General features: G+C 52.9%; 1 protein-coding gene across 4 annotated transcripts in view; it reads left to right on the forward strand.

Moving 5' to 3' along the window:
- Positions 1–22,325, forward strand: part of PACSIN2 (protein kinase C and casein kinase substrate in neurons 2) — a 109,385-nt gene that overhangs the window by 75,623 nt on the left and 11,437 nt on the right. For all 4 annotated transcript variants that reach the window (XM_043440037.1, XM_043440041.1, XM_043440040.1 and 1 more), the window contains exons 3-6: positions 15,394–15,550; positions 17,486–17,721; positions 19,382–19,537; positions 20,707–20,882. In XM_043440037.1, the coding sequence (XP_043295972.1) occupies positions 15,394–15,550; positions 17,486–17,721; positions 19,382–19,537; positions 20,707–20,882 (725 nt within the window). The remainder of the gene's footprint in view (positions 1–15,393; positions 15,551–17,485; positions 17,722–19,381; positions 19,538–20,706; positions 20,883–22,325) is intronic.

The raw sequence follows: 22,325 nt of genomic DNA on the forward strand, positions 1-22,325 counted from the left end.
TGTTGGGCAATGCAGACAAGTGGCCAGGAGGCTGAACAAACTGCCCTTGAACTTCTTGGAGCATCTTCTTGTCTGTGCCTGCAACAAATTCCTTTCCTAATCAGATTATGTTGTGGCTTGGGTTTTTTGTTTGTTTTTTAATGGAGGTCCTTCTTCCTGAGCCCCACTTATTTCTTTGTGTTGTTTAGTTGCTCAGTCATGTCTGACTCTTTGCAACCCCATGGCTCACCAGGCTCCTGTATCCCTGGGATTTCCCAGGCAACAGTATTGGAGTGAGTTGCCATTTCCTTCTCCAGGGGATCTTCCTGACCCAGGGATCTTCCCCACATCTGCTGCATTGGCAGGCAGATTCTTTACCGCTGAGCCACTGGGCACTTACTTGTTACCTGCTGGATAAAACGGAGTCCATGAAATCTTGTTTATGTGGCTACTTGGGCTTCCCAGGTAGCTCAGTGGTAAAGAATCCACCTTCCAATGCAGGAGATGTGGGGAAGATCCCCCAGAAAAGGAAATGGCCACTTACTCCAGTATTCTTGCCTGGGAAATTCCATGGAGAGAGGAGCCTGGGCGGGTTACAGTCCACGGGGTCACAAAAGAGTTGGACACGACTTCGCAACTAAACACATGTCAAAACCCCTGGAACCATCCCAGCAGCTGTGGGCTTAGTGGAAAGAGCACTGGCTTTATAATTGGAAAGCTCCGGGTTCTGATCCCAGCTGTGCCATTACTAGCCATCTGTGTGACCTTGGGCAAGTTGCTTGACTGATCTGAGCTTCAGGGTTTTCAACTCTAAGAGGGATGATGGTACTGGTCTTCAACGGAGGCTGCCACCAGGAAACAAGAATGGCAACATCGGAGCCCTGCGGTGCTTTCCTGAGACAAAAGGCCCAAGTGTTGCAGAGCCCCATGGTGGAGCCTGCGGTCTGCTGGAGACAAGCACAGAGAAGTTCTGGGAGCTTAGATTAATTAGGTGTGTGACTAATTAGGTGTGCGATTGTGTCTAACATCAAACACTATCAATATTACAGTCTAACACAGACAAGTGATCACAGGAGCCCAGCTCAAACTTCTGTCAACACTTTTCTTCTCTGTGTACTGGGGGAAAGGTCATCATTGCCTTTTAGCTGACTACATCATTTTATTAGAAGTCAGTGTTTATTGAGCACCTACTGTGTGCTGGGCCCCGTGAGTTCACGTGAAAAGTGTGACCGACCACCTGAGTCCCTGTTCCTTGGTAGCCTTCCTGGTGGGGATCCGGGCTGGAGCTCAGTCTCGGTAGCCAGAGTGGCACGTGTGATCTGGGAAACACCTCAGCAAAGGCAGCCACAGAGTTGTGGGCACATCCCAGTCGCTCAGCAGCAGCAGGCCCTTGGCGTGGTCAGGTGCACTCTTACGGCATGCAGGAGGGTTGGTAGTGAAGCTGGATCAGAACAGGGAGTCCTGAGATGCAGGTGGAGGTGCCTCGGGGACATGATTGGGATTCAGGACCTGCATGGCCCATAGGCAGGTCTGGGTTCACAGACAGTTGGGGCCCCGCTTGCTGGGCCCTGGAGCCCGTGGCCTCGCCAGCATCGTGGAAGCCCTCGGGGACCTGGCGCTGACTGCAGAGCCTCCCTGTGAGCTCCTGTGAAGCTGGCCTTTAGAAATGCAGGTCCTCACCCATCTCAACACTGATTTGAAACTATCGGCAGAATCCTTTACAGTCATGGGGAAACCTCCTGTTTGGTAACTGTGGTGACAGTGCCACTGGCCTCAGCGCCTGCCTGAAGTACAGGAGGCTAGCACACACAGAAGGCCTTGTGAGGGATGGGCCTGCAGAGGCCAGGGACAGGTTCAGACACAGGCTTGGGAACCAAGTGGCCTGGGTGTGACTCCCTGCCTTGTCACTTACTCTGTGTGTGTGTGTGTGTGTGTAGCTTTAGGCAAGTTACTACTTCTTCTTATCCTCAAATTTCCTAGTCTGTAAAATGGGGATAATAACAGTAGCCACATCCTATCATTGTGAGAGTTAGGGAATGAAAGTAAAAGTGAAAGTCACTCAGTCGTGTCCAACTGTTTGTGACCCCATGGACTATACAGTCCATGGAATTCTCCAGACCAGAATACTGAAGGGTAGCTGTTCCCTTCTCCAGCGGATCTTCCCAACCCCAGGATCGAACCTTGGTCTCCTGCATTGCAGGCGGATTCTTTACCACCTGAGCCACCAGGGAAGCCCAAGTTAGGGAATGAATACATGTAAAGTGGTGTCAGGCATCAAGACAGGTGCCGGCTGGGAGCTCTGTCCCTCTGATGCGAGGGGTGGGGGTCATCACACACACACATACACAATGTACAGTCTGTTCCTGTGGGGTGTGTTGGTCAGCACTGTCTTAATTACCCAGTTGATGTCAGAAACTCCTGTGGAAAAATTAAGTAGCTAAATATAGTTCTATTGCAGAAGTCTTCAGCTGCTTGTTAAAAAAATAAAATGTAGGTGAAAGTTGCAGTGTGTATTGTCAGCATATATTAAGTCAAGTGGTTTGAACAAGCCCTGTCACTGATGTAAACCCCTAGGCTCCCTGTTAAATTCTTAACTGCAATGTCAGTAGACAAGAACATTTCTCATCCGAAGGATACAAAGGCAAATGGGTTTATTTTCTAGACAGGCTCTGCTCATCTGGTGGCGCTGTCCCTGACGTTGCTCTTCAGCTCGTACAGATCAGCAGTGCCTCTCCCCGCCGCCCACTCGACGGTCGTGCCCTGAGTGGAGGTGTGATTGCTCAGCCGAGCCAGCTCTGAGTGACCCGAGTGCACGCTACCAGCTGCATGTCTCCAGGCTGCCGGCAAGGTCCCTCTTTCCCGTGGAAGGCCACTTCTCACGGGTGTGACTCCACAGGGCTGTTGAAGGAAAGCATTGAAGTCTCGAGGTGGAAAGTCTTTTGTGCCTGATTTTACCCGTTTCCACCACAAGGTGCTGACTGAGTAACCCAGCGCGTAACTGGATCATGCTGGCTTCTTCTGCATGCTGGCTGCACGCCTGCACAGGAGAGACGTGGCCCTGCCCTGCAGGAGCCTGTGGCTGTGACATGCGGAAGTAAGCTCCCTGAGGCAGGAGACACAGGCATCATTGTGGGAGGCACTATAGAATTTGCTGGGGCACACAGGGGGCGTGGGGGGGGGCAGTGAGGCTCCCCCTGGAGGAGGGAGCAGGAAAGGTGGCATGGAAGATGGGCAGGGTTGGTGCTGACTAAGCACTCAGATGTTCGCCAGATGGATGAATGAACAAGCGGTGCTCTTGGGAGGAGGAGAGATTACTCGCAGGGACATATCAGCCAGAAGTAGTGGGTATTTGGAGGGGACGCTTTCTGTATCCCCAACACTGCAACATGGTAGGAAACCATTCAGAAGCGAGGAGGGTGGGGAGCTGATCCCCACAGTGGAGGAGCTGGAGGAGAAAGGACGGTGGCCTCCACGGAGAATGAGGGCAGTGAGGCCAAGCCACAGCTTTGCCCTCGGTGTCATGGCGCTCAGAGAGAGCCCTGCTGCTGGCCTCACCTGAGAAGGCGTGTGGGGTGGGTGGGGCAGGGGCCGGGGGAGGGACAGCATTCTAGGCTGGAGCAGCGTCTGCAAATTGCAGTAAGCATGGTCCTGCAGAGGCTGAGGGTCTTGACCTCTTTGGGGTCAAGGGCCTGTTTGGGGCTGAGCAGTCATGTGGGCGTAGATAGGTTGAGGCCGAGTGGAGGTGGTTCCCCAAGAGGGTGACTCCTTTAGCCGCCAACTGGCTGAAGTTTGAGCCTGGACATCCTGCCCACAGGCTTCCCAGCGAGGGAAGCTTCTGGCAAGTCCTCTAGCTCATTCTCACTCGGGGAGCCTGCAGGCGCACCCCCACATCTCCACTTCCAGGCCCTGCCTCTGGGTCTCCTCTCTGGCTCTGGAGGCTGGGGCACAGAGAGAGCCGAGGCTTCAGGCCACGGTGCTCTCCCAGTGCCACCAGGGAAGCCTGGCCGCCCTCTGCCCTGGCAGGTGGGTTTGGGGCTGCCGCCTCAGTCTCTGAGGGCTCCTGGGGGCCGGGCTGGGAGGGCAGCCTGCTGACGTCCGGGTCCGGCCCCGCCTCCAGCTCACATCCCTGAGGAGGAGCCCTGTTCAGCTGTCAGCGGTGCTGCCGTTAGAGCTCAGGCCTCCCTGGATGACACCAGGTTGGGGCTGGCTGTGAGCACTCTCCATGGGCACAGGGGGCCTCGGAGGAGAGTATTTTAGAGATGAGGACATAAATGTCTTGCTGTAGAACGTTAGCCCCGAACAGTTGGCACGTGACTAGTATTTGCCGTCTGCTTCAGAGAAGTTTCTCTCTGCAGTTCCTCTCAGACTTGAGCACTGTGGATGTGGCACAGCACGTGAGAACATCTCCTCGGGCATCAGGGTTTTGTCTGGAAAGCCGTCCGTGTGGCATGGGATGCCTTGTTCCCACCCTTCAAGACCAGTTTTGTAGGTAACATTTAGAAGATGCTGCTGCCCTAGGTTCATGGATTCCATAAAGCCTGATTTGGCATCTACCACAAGCCAGGCCCTGTGCTGAGTCCTGGGGTCCCAAAATGAGTGCAGAGTCTTGGGACCCCAGAGCCATCATTCATGGCGGGCAGTCCTGGGCAGCAGTGCGGGTGCTGTGAATGGAAGCAGGAGGGGGTGAAAGCGACCGTCTCCTTGCCTCTGGGCAGCAGTGGTCCTTCCAAGTGTCCTCTGCCTGCCCCCCGCCCACACACACAGATCTGGGGGGCCCGCCCTGCACAGCAACCGTGCTGTAGGTGTGTCGGCCTGCTCCTCACCCCACAGTGCTCGGACAGAGCTCCCAGCAGGCTGGTGGCTTGCCTTTATTTCACCACAGTTTCCAAACAGATCCATCGATTCATTCTTACAAGCAAGCCCTGGTGTCTGTTGAGCCATGACCAAGGCTTAGGGTACCAGCCTCCCTGTACCACCAGGTGCTCCACCTGTTGTCCTCCCTGCAGCCAGGGCAGCCCATCAGAAAAGCAACCTTGCGTGATTCCTGCCCTGCACGGGAAGCTTCACTTTTCTGCATCGCTTTCAAAGTGAAACTGTGACTTTTGTGTAGCTAGGACTTGATCATGTGCTGGGAGCTGCTGGACGCCAGGAGCTCTGGCCCGGGCTCCAGCCACGCTGAGCAGTGATTTTTGCCACGCCCTGTACCCCACACCTGGGTGTGTGCACGCTGCTAAGTCATCGAGCCCGTGTGCACGTAAGCTGTGTGCTTCTGGCCCGTGTACTGTCTGTGAGTTCTGACCCAGGATGAGTTTAGAAATGAAACTCAGTGATGGGGCTGGCACTTGCTGCACACTTGCTGTGTGCCAGGGCCCTGCTCTGCTTTCCACGGGTGCTCTCAGCCCTCACCGATCGTGAGCTCCACTTTACAGGTGGGGAAACTGAGGCCCGGGTGGGGACTGTGCCAGCTGGGGGCTCAAGCCCCTGCTCTCTAGAATGCTCTCCTGCCTTTGCTTATGGCCTCCTGGGAGCGAGAAGAGACATGTTCGTTTGCAGAGATGCCACATACTCAAATGCCTCTGCTTCGATGTGAAGTCGCCCCCTGTCTGGGAACATTCATTGTTGTGTAACCCTGAGGGCTCAGAGGAGAGAGATGACCTGCTCAGAGTCCTGGGAGGAACACAGCATTGCTAATCCCTGCTTCCCAGGGAGGGTGTGAGGACTAGAGATAGCGTCTGCGGGGCCAGGGGCCAGATGACTCCCGAGACCGACTGGTATCTCCTCTTCATGCGTGAACGTCACACTTGTGGAGACAGGTGAAGGCAGACAAATCAGGTGGTCTTTCTTCTGCTCACTGCAGGCTTGTACCTCCCCTGTCTAAACACCATTGTTGTAAACGCCTGGTAAAGAATCACTCCGTGTTTTCCTGGAAAGAATTGAACAGTCAGGATTTTTTTGCATCAAGCTTATCCTCTGAAGATTAATTTTGATTTTCTCACTTGATTTCAGTGATGGCAAAAGTAATTTGTGTAAGCCCTGTGGGAGAAAACATTTTCTGTTTCTACTCAGTAACAAACAGAAATGCTTTTAGAACTGGAGGAGTCCTGAGAGCTCAAGCAGCCCGTGGTGGCTTAGCCCCCTTGGGACGTCTGTGCGCACGTGTGCAGTGAGGGTGCAGTGAGCTGCGTGCTGAGGGACCCAGGCGCAGAGGCGGGGTGAAGGAGCTGTGTCTTGTGGGGCAGGGTGTTCGGTTTTTTTTAAACGGGAGTCATGAAAGGTGGGCCGGGGCAGGGTGGGATACTGTGGAAGCAGCAAGTGGAGGAGGGGTGAGCATGGAAGGGGGTGCTCCCTGCAGAAAGTGCTGTTTGTTCTCACTTTTCCAATCTGACACTTTCTGCGCTAGATCACTTGGCTTTTTACCCTGGGGGTTCCTTTCACTGCTGGAGTTTCTGCCAGAAGCGGCTTGGTCTTCAGCGAGCCCTTACTTACAGAGCTGGAACCGATCTCACTGTCTGGGTTGGCAGCAACTCTCACAGCACCTGCTGGAGTGTGAGGGGGAATGTAAGAGGGCAGTGAGCTGTCACCAGGCAGCCAAGTGCTCCTGCCGCTTCCCAGGCGCTCGGCTGAAGGACTGTGTACACGCACATGTGTGCTGGGGAGACAGCGCTCCGTGCAGGGTCTTCAGGGCGATGGCTCACAAGTGCGGCATGTTCTGTGCTCAGGCAAGTCCCCAGGCATCACTGGGCCTTTATCCTGACATCTGAGCAATGTTTCCTGGAGGGGCAGAGTGCAGTGAGCCTGGCCAGCCAGTCTTGAGGAGGTCGGGTCTGAAACAAACTTTTTAAAAACACATCCTTCCTCTCTATGTTATTTTGTTCTGCCTTTGAGTTATGTCTGAAAATTGGAATCTCTCAGTTTCCCCTTCGTCCATTTGTCAGTTTGTCATTTTGAGCATTTAGATTAAAGGATGATAATGCAGTCATCTTTAACGTTGAAGTTCGGGGTTTGTGCTATAACATGCTCAAAACAGCAAAAGGTGCCTTGCAGGCTAATGAGCCTCATCTTCTTCACCCTCCTACTTGAGTACAAATTCCAGGAACAGGAGGTGAGTCTGGGAAATGTTGGGGGTGAGAACTGAAAACCAGGAGTTGGGCCAGAGTGAGGCCCAAGGCAGAGGCAGGACCAGCGTGGGTCAGAGCTGAGCCGGAGCACACAGATTGGGCTCGAGGAGGCTGGGAACGGAGGCTGTTAAATGAACAGCAGCAGTGGCAGGCCGGCAAGGAGCCTCCACGTCTGACCCTCTCAGGGCCCTGCCAGGAGAACTGCGTTAGTATCCTGTTTTGAGAATAGGGAGCCTGGTCAGGTTTAGGGTAGCACTGAGGTGAGGAGCTCCAAGACCTTCTTTTCCAGGGCAGGGTGAGTTGGGAGCCCAGATGGGGGGGGTGAGCTGGAGGGCAGGTTGGAGAACTGGGGGTGGGCTCCTGTAGAAACGAGGGCACCCATAGACAGTTTGAGAGCAAGGCACAGAGTTCACAGTTCTCCAAGCATACCCCTCACTCTTTGGTGTTTTCAAGCACATGTCCCAGATCTTACAGCCTTAAGATCAGATGTGACCTCCTGTTAGGAAAGGGAGGTTCAGACTAGAGATTGGGGTGGACTGAAGAAGGGTGCCTGAGAAAGAGGCCCTGCTGGTGTGAACGGATGTGGCGTCTACTGAGGACTCCGCAAGTGTCAGCAGCAAGCGGGCACAGCAGGGCCGCTCCCAGACCCCTCTCAGCTGCCTGGACACCAGGGACTTAGACACTGACCTGGACCTGAATTTGACTGAAAGCCAGGTGAGTGCTGTGAAAGAACTGCGAGGCTCTTCTGCTGGTCTGTGCTTGGCAGAATTAGTTGTTCATTTGTCATCTGTGGAGTGTGTATCTGATGACGTGTTCTGAGAGCTGATTTTTAGCTTTCGTGGGGAGAACTCAAGGACTCATTGGATTGAGAAAAATGAATAAAGGAGCACGACTTACTTCATTGCCTGTGCCTCTCACTGAGCGCTCAGCAACTTCCCAGTCCCCTCATGTCTACACAGAACAGAATCTCCGCTCCCAGCACCATTCGGGCACTGAGAACATGTTAGAAGGTGCTTTCTGTGTGCCTGGCACGGTGGAGGGAGGAGAATAAAGGCACAGTCCCTGCCTGCAAACCCTCCATGTTGCCACATTCTGCATGTGACAGCAGACACCGCTGCAAGAGTAACAGAGAGGGGACCTTCCCAGCGGGGGTGGCATGGCGTGGAGCTCAAGCTCTGTGGGCCTCAACCTCAAGTCTTCAAAAAGGAGCCTTGCCCCGGAGGTCCCTTCTGCTCTTACCTCAGACATCCCCCTCCTCCAGGTAGCCCTGACCACCTGGAGTGTTCCTTCCAGAAGTCGTCACCATCTGTAATTGTTACTTGACCACAAGTCCCACAAAAGCAGAGACCATGACAGTTTGTTCACCACTGCATCCCTGGTCCCTGGCATAGTCGTTGGCACACAGTAGGTGTTCACCCCATGTTTGTGAGTGGCAAGAGGATATTGCCAGACCCTCAATCATTGAGTCATGAGTGCTCCAAGAGGTAGCCAGCCAGCTGGCGGCATTGACAGACTGTTGAATTAGAAATCCTGGAATTGTGACAGTCCCTCAGAGATCCTCTGATCCTGTCTCCTCTCTTCCTGTTGTGTCTGAATGGACAACTTGAAGAAATGGCCAGGATTTATTGTGTGATGGCTACCCCAGTCTAAAAGCACAGGTACAGCTGAAGGGACAGAAATGCAGGCAGAAAGACCCAGTCTTTTCTGTTAGGGCAGGGCCAGTTCTTTTTGGCTCCCCTCATGAGAGGAGGTAGAGGGAAGGTGGCCTCATCAGAGAGGGCCAGGGGCTGATGGATTCAAACAACACAGCCAAGGCCCACTCAGCCCATGTCTGCAGGCCTGTAATTAAGGAATTCCTGAAGGCTTGTCTTTCAAGGTGGTTGAGAAAACCCTGGAGCCTTAGGCATCCTGGAGCAGCTTTGGGTGAAGCATTTGTCGCTGACTCTGTGCTCTTGCCTGGAGGGCCACCATCAGCAGCTTTTCTTTCTTGTCCAGTCAGCTTGGCACAGCTGGCTCACTCTTGGACTTGCCTCTCCAGGGTGTAGAGAGAGCAGTTGTGTTGGGCCACAGGGTCACAGGTTAAAGGCCATGAGCATTCTGAGGGTAAAACCAAGGTCATCTGTGGCCTTTCCTGGAACCTGCAGGGCTGGTTGGAAGCAGACACATCACCTGAGATTGACCCGGTAAGCCTGGGCTCTGCACCCTCTCTCGCCTCAGCCTGAGGAAGATTCTGGAAGGTGGGATCTGCCTCCTTTCGGTCACATGACTATGAGTGACTTTGCTTCTTCAAACCTGTTTCCTTTTCTGTAAAATCTCACTGCCTGGGACCGTCACAGGATTACATGAGGTGACATGTGGAGCTGCGAGCATGCTGCCTAGCAGAGTATAGGTGTGCTCTATTATGATGCCGCCGCTGATGGAAAACCTCTGTGTGCGGGGCCCGTTACCATGGGGCTTGCAGTCCAGCTGGCCAGGGAGCTCAACATGCACCACTGTGACCTGTGTGGAGCAGGCTGCAACTGCAGAGCATGGGGACAGTGTTTGGAAGGGCCCTCGTGGCCCCCAAGTGGACCCGCCAGCAGGACCCTGTGGTGGGGAATTGGTGTCGCCTGTCTGCAGGTGCAGGCGGTCCTGTCCCTGGGATTTTCCAGGCAAGAATAACTGGAATGGGTTGCTGTTTCCTTCTGCAGTGTATGCTTAGTGACTTAATTACTGCCTGGCTGTCCCAAGCTTGCCCCAGGCTGTTTTTCCACCAGTGTGTTCAGAAGGGGTCCTGTGTGCCCAGCTCGCCCCACACTGGGCATTTCCCGCTCTATTGGTGTACCTGTCTGTTGAGGTAAAGAACTGTCTTGCTGCTCTCATGGGCATTCCTCCAAGTCCCATGAGCATGAGCATCTCACTCAGGCCATTAGTCCTGCGGACTTTTACGTCTCTCTGAAGTTACCACTTCACACCTTTGCCCATCTCCCCCAGGGACCTCTCTTTCATGTTGATATTAATATATAGGATTTCCTGGGATATTCCAGATTTTAGTCCCTTGTCAACACTGCCTACTTGCCAAACGAGCAGTCAGCATTTGAATCTGTTAACTTCGCCCGTGCTGTTGGTTTCAGAACAGAAATCCTTAGTTTGTGTGTGTGTGTGTACACTCATGGCTTTTACTTCTGAAAGTTTGCTTAAGGGATCCTCCGCTGCCCTAAGTCACAAGGGTGTTTGTCTCCGTTTTCTTCTAGTCTGTCTCTGATTTAACATTTCACATTTTTATTGAGTGCCCGCTGAGACCCAGTGAGTGGAAGGCAGTCAGGAAAGAATGGTCGATGAGGAAGACAAAGGTCCATGCTGTTAGGGCACAGTCAGAAGGTGTGTGAGGTTGTGTGCTGTAGGCTCTGGTCTGCACACGGGCAGAGGGGCCAGCTAGGGGAGCGCAGGGTGGTCCGGGGCCCGGGCCTAGGAGCCCCTCTGTGTTGTGCATCAAGTCAACAGTGAGACAGCCAAAAGCTCCCTTGGGCTCCTGGGGACACCCAGACTCCACCGGGATTCTTTGTGATATTGAGCCTCGGGTGTGAAGGTTCACGCCTCAGGGCCGAGGCAGCATGGGGTGGGAGAGCATGAGCTTTGGGGTATTCTGCCCTGTTCTCTTCTCACTCAGGCCACTGGATTCACCCTGGAGCTTTGGTTGTAATCAGGTAATTTGTCTGGGAAATGGGCTTGATGGTCACCAACCAAAGAGAAGGGTAAAAGGAGCAAAGTGGAAGATGTCTGTGACGTGACCGTCTAGGTTCCCTGACCTGTTGGCCCACAGTTCCCACGGGAGATGGTAACTGAGCCGGCACTGGGGGTGGACGGGTGGCAGGAGCTGTGCACCCGTGTTCACGTTCCCGCACATCCACTTGGGGTCCTGGGGGGTCCCACTGACCTGCTTCCAAATCCTCCAGCCTTCCTGTTGCCTTTGGCCACCATGTTCCACAGAAAGGAGTTGGCCAAGGTAAACAGGCTGTGAAGTCAGAGAAGCAAACCTTCTCCAGTGTCCTTGTGAGAGGCAGCTCCAGACTGTTTACACCCAGAGTATGCATGAGGAACTGGAGCAACCTGTTTGAACCACCCTTCCCAGCACCCCTGTAATTACAAGCCCGCTGGATTTCAGGCAGAGTCCACCGTCTCTGCTCTGATCCCCTATTATGCAGATGTTTCTGCCAACTCCAGCCTCAGACTCCGTTTAGCTGACCCAAACAAACCAAGGCTCATCTGATGCTGGGTTCTCAGGCCTGGGGGCAGAGGAGAGCCAAACACACAGGCAGCCCAGACCCAGTGGGGGCCTGTGGGTAGGAAGGGTAGAGCAGCCGAAATGAGCTTAGTGCAGTAGGACAGCGGGCTGGTCAGGTTTCCGGGGAGCCCCAGGCAGGACCAGGCAGTTGGGTGGAGGGAGGTGGGAAAGTGGTTTCTGGGGAGCTCTGGGAAGGATGGGTTCTGCTCCTTCTGCATGATGAGTCCAGCCTGCAGGAACCACCACCCGCGGTGCCCGGGAGCTGAGTCTTGCTGCCTCTGTCCACCCCCACCTGCCACCTGGAGGACAGCATGCTTCCTTTCTCCTGCTTTCCTGCTCCCATCCCCACTGTTGTACCCCGGAGTCAGCAGGTTACTCAGACCTACCCTCCAGGGCTTCCCCCTCCTACACCCCACCATTCCCTGAGTACAGCACCCCTCAGGATGATGGCCCGACCCTCAAGATTTTTCACTGTCTGACTGACCCCACCTCCCACGCCACCCACTGCACCCAGCCCCACCAAGTCTCTAGTCATCCCCCAGCGTTCTGTGTGCATGTTCAGGTTCTGATGGACTTCTCAGGGCCAGGTCTCCATGCTGTCAGACTATCTTCATTATGTCAACACCCTGCTCTCTTCTTTGTGGTCTGTGGAGGTGGAGATGGATTGATACCTGATGAATGTCCCTGTGTGTGGACTGAAGTGATGGCCTGTCTCCAGCCCACATGCAGCCTTTTCCCTGAGCAGAGAGCAGCAGGCAGATGTTGCAGGGGTGTCTGGGCGCCTGTTGTCATGAACACTCCCCTGTCCCCTTGGCCCCAGCAGTGCCAGCATTTAAACCTATATGCTTTCAGAAACATCCTTTGCATTCCTTGCTGCTTTTCAGATTTCTAGAGTTGTCATTTAAAGATGAACGGTATTTATGTACGATCTATGCCAATGCAAAGGGCTGTAACCTGTGTGTACCTTGTTAAGAAATATCTTTTCCTTTTCCCTAAAGCTTTTCACAAGAGTTTTGAAAAGCAAAGAGGTAGACAGGTTTCTGGGGAGCCAACATATTTTAATACTGATTGCCAATTTGAATATTTTTGGTAACAGTGGGATGAAAACCAGGTCTGCATCATGATTTCATGTCGGCTGTCAAGTCTGTGTCGAGCTGCCACTGTCTTAGCTCTTTTTGCCACCAGTTCAGCAATACCAAGTTTGTGTTTTGTTGATTATGTTTTTCTTCCTGCTGTAAATTTCAAAATGACAGCAAGGCCCTATTTTAAGGGAAGTGAACATGTGAAGTCACTTCTGACTGGTTGTGAAATGCTTGCTTTCTCCTTCCTAAAAAGGGGCCGCTAAAGGATGGAGTTGGAAGCTCAGGTTCAGCTTCTGTGTCTTGGTGAGCTGCTGTTCCCCAGGATTCTGGTTCCCATTGCGAGTGGGGCCATCTCAGCCTGTCCAGAGTTCTGGCCTCAAGGACAGCTTTTCCTGAAGGGACCACAGTCCCCTGCTCTACCGATGCCCGTCTCCATGTGTTCTGTCTCTTTGCAAGATTTTCCTGCTGCTCCACTATAGCCTCTTCACCTGGCTAACTCAGCACGAGATGGAGGAACTCAGGTCATTTGAACTGTTCATCAGTCAGAGGTACAGGGCAGAGAGAGGACTGTACCCTTTTCGGTAGAAGTGTGTACTAGTCTTCCATGTTCTCTAGGAACGTCCAGATCGACCCTAAACAGAGATGAAATACGAGAGTGCTCAGCCAGGCAGAGACCTTTATTTTTTTTACAATTTGAATCTTTTTTTTAATTAGTTGGAGGCTAATTACTTCACAACATTTCAGTGGGTTTTGTCATACATTGACATGAATCAGCCATGGATTTACATGTATTCCCCATCCCGATCCCCCCTCCCACCTCCCTCTCCACCTGATTCCTCTGGGTCTTCCCAGTGCACCAGGCCCGAGCACTTGTCTCATGCATCCCACCTGGGCTGGTGATCTGTTTCACTATAGATAATATACATGCTGTTCTTTCGAAACATCCCACCCTCGCCTTCTCCCACAGAGTTCAAAAGTCTGTTCTGTACTTCTGTGTCTCTTTTTCTGTTTTGCATATAGGGTTATCATTGCCATCTTTCTAAATTCCATATATATGTGTTAGTATGCTATAATGTTCTTTATCTTTCTGGCTTACTTCACTCTGTATAATGGGCTCCAGTTTCATCCATCTCATTAGAACTGATTCAAATGAATTCTTTTTAATGGCTGAGTAATATTCCATGGTGTATATGTACCACAGCTTCCTTATCCATTCATCTGCTGATGGGCATCTAGGTTGCTTCCATGTCCTGGCTATTATAAACAGTGCTGCAATGAACATTGGGGTGCACATGTCTCTTTCAGATCTGGTTTCCTCAGTGTGTATGCCCAGAAGTGGTATTGCTGGGTCATATGGGTTCTATTTCCAGTTTTTTAAGAACTCTCCACACTGTTTTCCATAGTGGCTGTACTAGTTTGCATTCCCACCAACAGTGTAAGAGGGTTCCCTTTTCTCCACACCCTCTCCAGCATTTATTGCTTGTAGACTTTTGGATAGCAGCCATCCTGACTGGCGTGTAATGGTACCTCATTGTGGTTTTGATTTGCATTTCTCTGATAATGAGTGATGTGGAGCATCTTTTCATGTGTTTGTTAGCCATCTGTATGTCTTCTTTGGAGAAATGTCTGTTTAGTTCTTTGGCCCATTTTTTGATTGGGTCATTTATTTTTCTGGAATTGAGCTGCAGGAGTTGCTTGTATATTTTTGAGATTAATCCTTTGTCTGTTTCTTCATTTGCTATTATTTTCTCCCAATCTGAGGGCTGTCTTTTCACCTTACTTATAGTTTCCTTTGTTGTGCAAAAGCTTTTAAGTTTCATTAGGTCCCATTTGTTTATTTTTGCTTTTATTTCCAATATTCTGGGAGGTGGGTCATAGAGGATCCTGCTGTGATTTATGTCGGAGAGTGTTTTCAGGCAGAGACCTTTAGAAATTGCAAAACTGGAAAAAATGTGACTACGTTTTTTAAAGACAGCGGGAAGAAAGGGTTGCAAATACAGCAGATTATATTTTTCTGTCGTATTTCCTGCAAGGGCTCCAGTATCAGCTACATGGTATCCTTTCTAATCAGCAGGTCAGAGAATAAAGCACATGAAATGCTTTGATTTTTCACTCCACATTAGCCACTAATATTTTCCCAATTACTCTTATATTATTTATAATTTAGATTAGCTAACTCTCATATGTGAGAAAAAGTAGTCAAGCCACACCTTGGCCCTTGTCAAAGCAGATAGAGCCTGAGCTTTGCCATCAAGCCCCAACCTGGAAGCATGTGGAAAACTCTCAGCAGCAGCCCAGCCTCTAAGGCTGCTACTGTGGGGTCCTGACAAACAGTGAAACTTCCTTGAGCCTTGCTGTCCTCATCTTAACATGGGGACAGTTACTGCTGCTCATTAAGGCAGAGGCAGTATTTGGCGTGTAAAACACCTCCTGTGGTGCCTGATATGGTGGGTGCTCAGTAGGTGGGAAATAGCGTTTGTTGGCTCTAATTGCGAAGTAATAATCCAGCATATGGTGACATCAAGCCAGTAGACACCTGAGAACCTGCTAATTCCAGTAATGCTCCAAAGGCCTTTAGCCAGGGGTCTCTAATGTTAATTATAAAATCACTTTAATCTGAGCAACTAAAAAATTCTGTTTCTATTGTTGTTTTCCATCTTTCTAGTTAGACATTGCCTACTCTGGGAAGCTGTCCCTGGTCCTGTCTGTGAGATCCCCCTTGGGTGCCCTCAGCCCCTCACTTCCCTCCCGCACAAACCTTCTCACACTGGTTTGCTTCCCTCCCTGGCCCATGGGTGGTGCAGAAGCTCCTAATCTCTGTTTTGTCTGCTCCTGCCAGTGGTAGCTTGTCATCTAACAATGCAGGGGACCTTTGAAGCGGGAGGGGGCGCAAGCGCCCAAGAGCTGGCCAGCGTGGAGGTCCGGCGCTCAGTGTGGCTCTGTCTCCTAGGTCGGGAACTACAAGCGGACCGTGCGGCGGATCGACGACGGCCACCGCCTGTGCACAGACCTCATGAACTGCCTGCACGAGCGGGCGCGCATTGAGAAGGCGTACGCGCAGCAGCTCACCGAGTGGGCCCGGCGCTGGAGGCAGCTTGTGGACAAGGGTAGGGAGGCCACCACCGGGCGTCTGGGGCAAACCGTCCACCCTCTCTGAGCCACTTTCCTCTCTTGGAAGATCAGGGCAGGAGTTTGTCTCACAGTCTGGGGGCTGCGATTTTCTCCCAGCAGCACAGGCCAAGTGAGTTTTCCTCCCCTTTCCTGGGGACACAGGACTGCTGTCCCCCAGCAGCACCCGAGTCTCCCTTGGCAGTCCTTGTTAGCAGAGGACATGCTGTGCTTGCCGAGTTAACTCAGAGCAGCTCCTTTGGGGCCCAGACTCGAGTAGCCACCTGTCCAGTCAAGGGCCTTGCTGCTCAGCACCGTGGTTTCTGGCACCAAGGCTACTTATTTGTAAGTTCAGCCAAGTAGCCAGTCAGGCAAGACTTGATGCTGACATCCGGCAGAATTGAACTCGGTCTGCTACATTGCAGACAGATTCTTTACCGACTGAGCTACCAGAGAAACCCATTATATGATGCAGGTTTTACTTCCTCTCCATGCCTTGCAAAACACATAGATGATTCTAGAGCTCAGCGACATGGATGTGTGGATGGTATTGAGAATGTACTTCCTAGTAGTAGAGAGGGAGCTTTATTGACTAGGATTTCCTGGGAAAGAAGTAGGTTAATGGGCATTTCTCAGGGTGGGTTTTGGGGCGGACTCTTCTACCACAACTGACCATCCTTGGAGGAGCTGACCAGGGGAAGCCAGGCCAGGGCGAGGGGCCCCCAGGCAGCAGGGGCCTAGACTAGCTCCCTGTCTTTCCCCAGATGCTGAAATGGGTGACCTATGGAGCAGAGTACAGTGCCCTGGTGCAGAGTGGGGTGGCTGGGGTGCGCTGGCTTCTCCAGTAAGCAGTGGCTGTTGTTATTTTATTTCCACCTGCCTGAGTCCCTCTCTCAGGATCCAGCTGTCAGCACCATCCACACTGCTTACTCAGAACCTGAGGTTCATAAGGCACTCTTATTTCCGCCTTTGTGGGACCTGGTCCTCGGCAGGACCAGGAGCTGCTCATCTTGTAGACGTGAGAAGTCAGAGGTCCTGAGGGGCTAACAGTTACTCAGCACACACACCATGTCTCTCTTGTCATTACCCATGCCAGCAGTCATTGTGCCCTGGGAGCACCCTGAGGGCAGGCCCTGTGTCCTCCCTTTCCATCCTCAGCTTCTGTCATAGCCCATCTCTGTCACCTTAGGCCAACTACACCCTCAGCAAAATGACAGGTCAGACTAGGAGTTTTCTTCCTGAGAACAGTAAGTGAGGCAACCCAGGCAACCCTCCCCACTGTCTGGAGAGCTCCATCCAGGCCAGAGCCAGCCAGATTCCTATCTCCTGCTCTCCTTCCCCAGGCCAGGGCTTCCTTTCTGCTGAGGGTTCAGGCCTTCATTCCACAAGCTGTTTCCAGGGCCTAGCTCCTCATGGAGGGAAGGGGCCTCAGGAGAACGTGTGGTCGAAAAGGGAATGGGCCTCAGGAGAATGTGTGGTCCCACACAGGGGAAGCCAGGAGGCAGCAGGAACCCAAGGGGTGGGCTCAGACTGGCCTGGCAGAGAGGTCAGTTCACTTCAGAATGCCTTCCTTCTCTAGCCAGCCTCAAGCAAATCAAAACTTCCAAAATGAAGAAACTTCATCTTGGAGTTTTTAAAGAGCTCAGTGTCTTTACAAAAAGGAAATGTGTGTAATCCCCCAGTTCCCCTGACAAAAGAAAACAGATCCAGCTTCAGTTCCTTATTCTCTTCTTCATCCCAGGAACTGAAAAAGGAACAGCACTGACAGAAAAATATCTGAAACAGCCAAAAGGAAGCCTCCCAGCCAGGCAGCCAGACTGCTGGCCTAAAACCCCATCCTAAGCGCCGAGGGGGGCTCACAGAGGAAATCCCCTCCCGGGGCCTGTCTGGGCCCCACAGTGCCGAGTGACCCACCAGCTTCCCTCCTGTACCAGGGCCCCAGTACGGGACAGTGGAGAAGGCCTGGGTGGCCGTCATGGCCGAGGCGGAGAAGGTTAGTGAGCTGCACCTGGAGGTGAAGGCCTCGCTGATGAACGAGGACTTCGAGAAGATCAAGAACTGGCAGAAGGACGCCTTCCACAAACAGATGATGGGCGGCTTCAAGGAGACCAAGGAGGCTGAGGACGGCTTTCGGAAGGCGCAGAAGCCCTGGGCCAAGAAACTGAAAGAGGTGCATCCGCCCCAGGGCCTGCCCCGCCCACAGGCCGCCCCCCACCCCACCCGCCGCCTGCTTCCCCTGGCCCCCCTCCTGCCCTCCCCGGAGTTCCTGCCACTGCCTAGGCACAGGAGGTGTGCTGAGTGCTGCATGTGCCGTTTTTACAGAACCCTTATCCACCCATTTTCCTGTCCTGGGAGCAGGGTGAGAGCCCACACATAGCCTAGAGCTCAAAACTGAAGCTCCCACCCCCCGCTCCATGTCATGAACCTTCTGGTCTATCAGAATAGTAAGTCCTCAGTTGCCAAAGGTTATCTGAGATGAAACTGTTGTGGTATAGTGCTTTTTAAATATAAGTAAGCTTCCTAAAACCCAGATTCCCAGGCCCCACCTCTGGAGATAAATGGTCAGGAGGTCAGAAGTGGGGCCTCTTCATGCTCAGGTTTAGTAATCTCCCGAGTGATGCTGTGCCCGCTGGTCTGTGGACTACATTTTGAATAGCACGGTTTTAGAAGAGCTGTTGGTGGCACACAGAAACACTCAACCGCTAACAAGGCCACCCCCAATCCTGAACTTTTAAATGGTTCTTTCTCTTACATGAGTTTTTCTCTCAAATTCACAATGATGCTGATACTCATTTTTTTTTAAAGTAGCAAGTGGAAACCATCAAGTCTCACCCAGCCTTGGTTCTCCAGAGACTGTCATACCTACGCCCCAGCCCTTAGCATAGGCAGACCTGCAGCCTGGCCTTCCCCCATTGCTCAGGGTACCCCCACTTCCTACCGGTGCCACTTCCTACCAGTCCCGTCCCCATCAGGGGCTTTTCTCAGGAACCGCATTGCCTTCCTCCCTCTCAGAGTCACCCTGAGCAGACTTCCGTCTCCGGGTTGTGACAACAGGCTTCACTTGTCTACTCCGTGTCTTGTCTTTTTTGCCACGTCCCCTTTCTCTTCCTTCTTGTCTCTGGTCCTGTTTGTGATGACAAACTCCCTCATGAAGCTCTGGTTACAAACTCAGCTTTCTGCTCTAGAATGAAATCTGTGACTTTGGCTCAGTTAAGAAGCATCTATTAAATTATACACATACATCTATATCTGTAGCTATGTGTGTGTATTTATGTAAAATAGTCATTGAAAATGTGGAATAGGAATGTGGCCTATAACCCTTTCTCCCAATGCTACACTCCTCTTGTGTTAGGTTTCCAGCTGCTTGGCCAGCTCTTCCCTCAGACCCACACCTCCATCACAGTCTCGCTCCAGGTCACGTGTATGACTTTCTCCAGCCGTTCTACGTACGGCTATAGCCCAGACCCACCAATGCACCTGCCTCTCTTCCCTGCTTTCTTCTCCTCCTCGGCACTTGTCATCTTCTCACTTACTCTGTTCCCTGTTTCTTGTAGCTGTCTCCCCCAGCTAGATGGTGAGCTGCGTGAAAGCCAGGTTCTTTGTCTACCACTGTACTCCTTCTGCTTAGACGGTGTCTAACAACAAAGCAGGCACCCTGTAGATATTCGCTGAATGAACTCCTCTGTTTTAACTTGCTGTGATTATACTGAACATACAGTACCTGATCTTTCCTGTTTCTTAAGAGCACAGGCACTGCCCACAGTCGGTGTAACCTTGAGCGAGGATTTTGACCTTTAAATATGGTGTTTGGGAACTCCTTCTCCCTATAGGTAGAAGCAGCAAAGAAGGCCTACCACGCAGCATGCAAGGAGGAGAAGCTGGCGATATCCCGCGAGAACAACAGCAGAGCCGACCCGTCCCTCAACCCTGAGCAGCTTAAGAAACTGCAAGACAGAGTAGAGAAGTGCAAGCAGGATGTTCTTAAGGTAAATTGTGCGGGGTTTTTTTTGCATGTTGAGAGCACATGCCTCACCTGTTCACGTGTCTGGCATGCCATGAGCCTCTGTCACTGCTCGGTCAGATGCGTGGACGGATGGCTGCATCAGGGAGGTCACTGTCACCTCACCACAGCCCTGAGTGCCGCCTCAGGACGGGGCGGAGCCTGGGCAGGCGGGGTGTGACTCCTGTGCGTGGCAGGCAGGGTGTGGGGTGGCTGGGGCGGCCGCCGGCAGGAGGTGGGAAGGACTAGCTCGTGAATGTCAACAGCAGGAAGCTGACAGGTGAGCAGGTATGGAGGCCTGTGAGGACCAGTGGGCTTGACAGTCAGGCCAAGTAAGGAGCTTGGGACGTTGCTGACAGAGAGCTGCTAGAAAAACCTTTAAGAGCCTGGGAAGAGAGGGCAGATGTGAGCAAGGGCTCCGGAGCCCTTGCCTCCCAGCTTCGTCCCTGGTCCCACTCCCTTCCTGTGCCCTATTCCAAGGGCTGGTGGTGGCTAGAGGCTGTCACCGTCAAGGGCCTGCCCTGCTGCAGTGTCCACAGAAGGAAGTCCCAGCCTGGGTTTGGAGAAAGAGGTGAAATTAGAGATGAGTGAGCACTGAGCTTCAGGACTACGGCGTGATGCCCAGAGGGAAAGCAGGAGTCCTGAGCCTCAGAAGAGTCTCTGAGGAAATTAGGGGAATTAGGCGGCAGCATCTCTGTTTTGTGACGGAGGACATGGAGGACCCTCAGAGCGGTTCAGTCTCGTGCTGCCCAGTGATGGGAGCGTGGGAGAGCTGTGCCCTCTGCGATGCTCCTCACTGCTGCCCCCAAGTGGGGGCAGAGAAGCTGCTGCAGAGGCAGCAGGGCCGGGCCTGAGGCCTGGGCTTGGTCTTAAAAGCAGAGTCCTGCAAAAGCTCAGGGAGGGTCCACTCCCTGCTCAGAAGGCCCTGTGTTGTCGTCAGGAACAGAAGAGCAGAGAGGAAAGGCCAACCCACCCATCCATGATCAAACCCCATTTTCAGGGTCTTGAGAGTGGGAACAACTGTGATAAATGGGTGACCCCAGCCCCGCCATCCCTCCCTTCACCCGAGGAGGCTCCATCACGTTGATGGTCCCCTTAACTGTCAAAGACAGGGTGGTTTTGAGTCTTCATTCGCGCACCTGGCCTCTGTCGTAGAGCAAAGAGAAGTACGAGAAGTCCCTGAAGGAGCTGGGCCAGGGCACGCCGCAGTACATGGAGAGCATGGAGCAGGTGTTCGAGCAGTGCCAGCAGTTCGAGGAGAAGCGCCTGCGCTTCTTCCGGGAAGTCCTGCTGGAGGTGCAGAAGCACCTGGACCTGTCGAACATGGCCAGGTGAGTGCCCTTCGCCGGGGAGCACAGGGTGGCGAAGTCAGTGGATGGTGCTTTTGCGTGGAGCTTGGTTGTTGCTCTCCAGACCTGGGGTGGCGGTGGTCTCAGAGCCCGCCTGTGGCCCTGCGGGGTCCTGCTGTCCCGGACGGCTGCTTGCTGGCCCAAGTCCAATGGCCTCCTGCCACGCTCTGCCAGCTCCGGGTGCAGGGCTCTGCATCTGGGCAGCGAGGGAGGGCCGCAGCTCGGACTGGCTGCAGTGACGCGCTTGAAATCAACCCAGGAGCAAGTCCAGTAGTCACCGGCTGGTGTACCCAGCCCGGGGGTTGGCCTTACTGTGAGGACCTTCACAAGCTCCTTTCCATCCAGAGCAGCTGCCTGCCAGTCTGCCCCTGGACTTCCAGGGGCTTGGGACCTTGGGCAGCATAGCCCGGGAGCCTCAGTGCTGAATTGAGATACAAGGCCGAGGTAGTTCTTCCCCACTTTCCTCATGGTCCTTTTGGTCCTGTGACACCTTCATCGGGGCAGAGGTCTGTGCTAACCCCGGGCCTCGACTTGTCATCCACACAGCCGAGCCATTTAGAAATGACTTACAAGTCAGAGCTTGTCGTCAACAGAGAATTACCTTCTTTTTGTCTCCTTGGGAGTTGGTGATGGACAGGGAAGCCTGGCATGCTGCGATTCATGGGGTCACAAAGAGTCCGACATGACTGAGCAACTGAACTGAACTAAAACTGAATATTAAAAAGAAGCAAAGTGTTCAGTCATTGTTCAGCTGCTGTGCCGACAATTAATGGAGCGCTACAAGTGCCTGTGCAGTTGGTGGCATTGTTCCCCATCTCAGGGATGAGGAAGTAGAGGCTAGACCTGGTTTAGTCACTTGCCCAGCTTCCCTGGTGGCTCAGAGGGTAAAGCGTCTGACTGCAACGCAGGAAACCCAGGTTCAATCCCTGGGTTGGGAAGATCCCCTGGAGAAGGAAATAGGAACCCACTCCAATACTCTTGCCTGGAAAATTCCATGGACTGAGGAGCCTGGTGGGCTAGAGTCCATGGACTGAGCAGTATTTGTATTTGTAAGGCTGCCCTGCTGGCAGAGGCAGGGTGGGGCTGCGGGGATCCTCTGTGTGGAGTAACTGCCTTGCCTCACTTAGTCCTCCAAGCTACCCTGGGGAGCAGATAGTCTAATAGTGTCCTAGGGCCGCCATCATAAAATACTGATACCTGGGCAGCCTACAACAACAGAAATTTATTCTCTCGCAGTTCTGAAATCAAGGTGTCAGTGGGCCTCGCTCCCTCTGACGGCTCTGGTCTAGGGGAGGATCCTTCCCTGACTTGTAGACAAATCCCTCCAGTCACACAGCCATCTTCTGGGTCTTCACATCATCCCCTGTCTGTCCCTGTGTCCCAGTTTCCCCCTTTTTATAAAAAGGTGGGTTTCTTAATTTACAG

The sequence above is a fragment of the Cervus canadensis genome, chromosome 21 (assembly GCF_019320065.1).
Source record: "Cervus canadensis isolate Bull #8, Minnesota chromosome 21, ASM1932006v1, whole genome shotgun sequence".
In the NCBI taxonomy this organism is placed as follows: Eukaryota; Metazoa; Chordata; class Mammalia; order Artiodactyla; family Cervidae; genus Cervus; species Cervus canadensis.